General features: G+C 40.1%; 1 protein-coding gene across 1 annotated transcript; it reads right to left on the bottom strand.

Annotated features, from left to right (window-relative positions):
• Positions 1 to 695: 695 nt before the first annotated feature.
• LOC143176045 (uncharacterized) lies at positions 696 to 3872 on the bottom strand. Its single transcript, XM_076374149.1, has one exon. The coding sequence runs from the start codon at positions 3870 to 3872 to the stop codon at positions 696 to 698; it is 3177 nt and encodes a 1058-aa protein (XP_076230264.1).
• Between the last annotated feature and the right edge of the window lie 837 nt (positions 3873 to 4709).

Here is a 4709-nt window from a genome sequence, read left to right as displayed (position 1 = left end):
AAGTTGTTGGGGTTGAATCTGCTGTCTTGTGGTCACGCCTTGTAGGGTAAGTTGGACAGGTCAAGTCAGGTATCGTCAGTAGGAGTGTGGAGTACCGTTAGGGTGTCGTGAAGCTAAGCCGTCCTTTGTGTATTGAAAATGTCTGAATTTGTTTGTTTTATGGTGTCTCGAATGGTTAGGGTTTTATTTAATGTGTCCGGGCCTTTTTCTCTATCGTAAAAAACTAAATGTTCCTTGACTATGCAAACGGGACGATGAGGGTTATTTCTTAACTGTATGTATTCTTAACATTCCGCCCGCCTTGAACGACTTCGTTCAAAGAGTCTATGTGTGTGGTGAAAAATATGATAACTGCCCATACAAATGTGTGTGTTGATGCGAGATGAACTTAAATTACATAATGAATGTGTGTGTCAATATATACAGCTTACAATGTACGGTGTGGGTTTGAATCTATATACAATTGAATTATGAATATATAAATACAAGGAGCAATTCCTGTGATTATCCATTTGGTGGAACTTCTATGTCTTGATCCATTGGCAGGATACATATTTTGGTGAGTGGCCGTTTGGTCAGGCCTTCCGCTGTTTTAATGGATACCACTCGAGTGATCCTGTCAGCTCCAGTGTGAAGTTCGACGATCCGTCCCAGCCTCCATCTGAGTGGTGGAAGGTTGTCGTCCTTAATTAGAACTAGTGTCCCGGGTCCAAATGTAGTAGGGGATTTTGTTCGCCATTTGTTGCGTTGTTGCAGCTGATGAGATATTCAGCTTGCCATCGTTGCCAGAAATGCTGTAACATACTCTGGAGGTGTTGATAACGACTGAGTCGATTTTCCTGGATATGCTTCAGGTCAGGTTCTGGAAATGCGGTTAGTGAATCGCCGGTAAGGAAGTGTCCAGGTGTGAGAGGGGATAGATCTGCTGGATCATCGGAAAGGGGGGATAAGGGTCGTGAATTTAAACATGCTTCGACTTGAGTTAATACGGTGTACATTTCTTCATATGTTAAGCGAGTTTCGCCAATGACTCTCTTTAAATGATTTTTAGTCGATTTAACTGCTCCCTCCCACAATCCTCCAAAGTGTGGAGCTCGAGGGGGAGTCAAATGCCACTGAATTTTATTCTCGCTTAGAAATTTTTCAACGCGTTCACGATGTTCTTTATCAACTAATAATTTACTAAGATCGAGAAGTTCGTTGCGTGCTCCGATGAAATTAGTACCATTGTCTGAGAAAATGGTGTGACACAATCCGCGGCGTGCTATAAATCTTTTTAGGCAATTTAAGAATGATTGAGTTGTCATGTCTATTGCTAATTCTAAATGTACAGCCTTGGTGGAGAAACATACAAATACACACATGTATGCCTTGAATGTTTTGATCGTGCTGTTTTTATCTTTGCGCCAAAGTATGCGGTGGAATTTGCGATTTTGTTCTCGCACCCAAACTTGCCGATACATCTTGGCAATGTCTGCCGAGAGATCGTACCGGTGTTTTCGAAATCGTAAAAGAATCGATATTAAATCGTCTTGAACTACGGGTCCGACCCATTGAACGTCATTCAGTGAAAGCCCCGACGTGGTCTTGGCAGACCCATCAAAAACGACACGCAATTTCGTAGTAGTACTATTTGCTTTGTAAACTGCGTGATGTGGCAAGTAATACCCTGAGTGTGTGTATAGTTCTTCCTTATTTGTGACCTCGCTCATGTGTCCTAATGATTCGTATTCTTCTAGAAATTTAGTGTATTCTTCCCTAATGTCGGGTTGTGTATCTGGTTTACGTTCTAAGTTGTGTAATCGTTTCTCTGCATGGTGCATCGAATTGCCTAATTGTTCTAAATTTTCCTTGAATGGAATTGCTATCGTGTACCTCCCCTCCATGTCTCGTGTGGCAGTGGAGTTAAAATGTTCTTCGCAAAAATGCGGTGTCTTTGTGTGTTCGTTCGTGTCATTTTCGATTTCACAAAATTTCGCTAATTGTTTGTGAATCTCTTCATTTGTGACTAAGTGACAGATGGTGTGTGTTTCCGCGAGAGAGGGAGAAAGTTCTAACTTTCCTACGATAATCCAACCTAACTGTGTTTTTTGTAAGGAAGGATGGCGGGGTCCTAATGAGTGACGTCCTACGCACATTAAATCCCAGAATAAATCCCCGCCGATAATCATATCAACTTCTCGGGGAACATTAAAGTATGGATCTGCTAAAAACATGTTGGATGGAATCCCTAATAGCGAAGAGTCAACTGGTCGATTTGGAATATTATCAGTGATGGTTGGTAAAATTAAACAAGAAATTGATTTGCTGAAACCGTTGAAACGCGAGATTATGTTTGTATGTGCCTGATGCTGGATGTTTTTTGCTAACTTGCTAATTCCTGAGACTCGAACATTTATTTTCTCACGATTTAATTGTAGTGTGTTTGCTAATTTTTCCGACATGAAGTGTGACTGTGACCCTGAATCTAAAAGAGCACGACATTCCCTTTTTATTCCGCGGTGATCTTTAATATAAACTAAGGCAGTGGCTAACATTGTCACTTTATTTTCTTGTGTGATAACTGTCTGAGCGGTAATTGATTCGTGCATATTTGTGGTAGTGTGTGCGTTTACGTTTGATGTGTTTTGTCTTGATGTTGTGGGAGCTGGTTTAACCTGAGGTGATGCGTTTGTATTATAATCTATGTGTAACAATGTGTTGTGTTTCTTTGAGCATTTTTTACACAAGCTTCGTGTGCAGTCTATGCTTCTATGACCTACTGTGAAACAATTGAAACATATGTGTAAATCCTGAATTTTTGCTCGCCGTTCAATGGGAGACAATCTCAAAAAACTAGAGCAGTTATATAACTGGTGATCCCCTGTGCAGAGAGGACACCCAGTATGCGAGTTCGTTACGTGTGTGGTAACGACTTTGAATTTGTTGTGCCTAATTTCGTTTGTGAATTTATTGTGTATTATTTTGTCTGCTGTGATTCTTTCTAAGTATTTACAGTGATTTTCAAGAAAATTCATCATATCATGTAGCGATACATCTCCCTGAATATTATTCATTCTCCTTTCCCATTCGCGTTGTGTGTTAATATCCAATTTTGATGTGAGTAAGTATATTATGAGTGTATCCCAAGAGTCTGTTGGTTCGCCAAGTGCTTTTAGTGCTAATAAATTATTGTTAACGTTATCAATTAAATGTCTTAAATCCGTCAATGATTCTTTGGGAAAAGATGGTGTTTCATACATTGATCTTACATGATGGTACTTTAACGTTTTCAAGTCTTCATAACGATCCCTTATCCTATTCCAAGCAAGCGTGTAATTTAATTCTGATATACCTAAAGCCTGAATTGTACGTGCTGCGTTGCCCTTTACTGATGCGTTTAAATAATGGAATTTTTCTATGTTTGACAGACTTGGATTATTATGTATGAGTGACTCGAAAGTATCCCTAAATTTCACCCAATTGTTATAGGAACCGTCAAACGTGGGCAATTCTATGGTCGGTAATTTGATACGATTTTCTGTACTAGAGATAACTGAAATAGGTGTTGGTGCTTGAGTGGATTGTGTATGATGTGCTTGAGATCGTGATATTATGTCTTCTGCTAAGGCGGTTAATTGAAAAAATGAATTTTCAAACGAATCGCGAACATCTGTATGTTCCTCAGCCGACGGCGTACCTTCTACGGACGACTCGATTTGACATTGTACTGTGTCAAATTTTTCATACAAAGGTGTTATCTTTTCTAACCGTTTTTGAAGTTCAGTGACAGACGATGAATGATTAAATGAATCTAAGTATGCTTTAAAGCGAGTCAATGACGCTTTGATTTGACCTCGGATTGCAGTCGATTGTTTCAATGTGGCTTCCATATTTATAAACTGACTCAAATCGAAGAATGGAGAGATGACTTACGGTTGAAGATAGGAAATTTGTGTAGGAAGGCGATCACCACTGATGTTTCCGCTTCTGTTTTCCTGCTTGATCTTGTACGTTGTAGCTGCGTTCCCTTTTTTTGGCTCGGCAATGACGTTCCCCTGGGCTGCTGGAATATTTAGGCCTCTCGATGATGAGATGTAAGATCCTATCCCTTGAACAGCGTCGGCAGAATGGAAGTCCGCTGTACCAATTGGAGTAGCCGCCTTTGTTGAACTCACACGTAATATGTATGGTTCACTCGTTCGCACAAGTACAGTTTGTTTGTTAGTTGCACTAGTTCCGGATGTATCCGGCTCGAAGGACCAAAATGTTAATGTGTAATGTAGGTCAATGGACCAAAGAAATTGTTAATTTTATGTATCTGGTTTGTAAGGCCAGATATTTATTGTTAACTTGGTTGCACTGGCGTACTGAATAAGTTTTGAATAATTAACAAGGATTGGCTTGATTTATCGGACTGTGTGTCCCTTTATTTTGTTGTTGAAAATACTTGTCTTAATACTATGATGTCGCTGTCTTGATGAACTCTGTCCGATTTGTACAATCGAGTGTGTCTTATACTAATTGTGGAGATGAGGGTGTGTACTGTTTCGTGTGTATGTTAAAAGGTGGGAAATATTTTCGTCCAATGAAGTTGTTGGGGGTTGAATCTGCTGTCTTGTGGTCACGCCTTGTAGGGTAAGTTGGACAGGTCAAGTCAGGTATCGTCAGTAGGAGTGTGGAGTACCGTTAGGGTGTCGTGAAGCTAAGCCGTCCTTTGTGTATTGAAA

The sequence above is a fragment of the Nomia melanderi genome, unplaced genomic scaffold (genome assembly GCF_051020985.1).
Source record: "Nomia melanderi isolate GNS246 unplaced genomic scaffold, iyNomMela1 scaffold0336, whole genome shotgun sequence".
Taxonomy (NCBI): Eukaryota; Metazoa; Arthropoda; class Insecta; order Hymenoptera; family Halictidae; genus Nomia; species Nomia melanderi.
This window is presented reverse-complemented; position numbering and strand designations above follow the sequence as displayed.

Excerpts from the sequence above, each read along its gene's own strand:
- LOC143176045 (XM_076374149.1), bottom strand. The coding sequence starts at position 3,872 with ATGGAAGCCACATTGAAACAATCGACTGCAATCCGAGGTCAAATCAAA.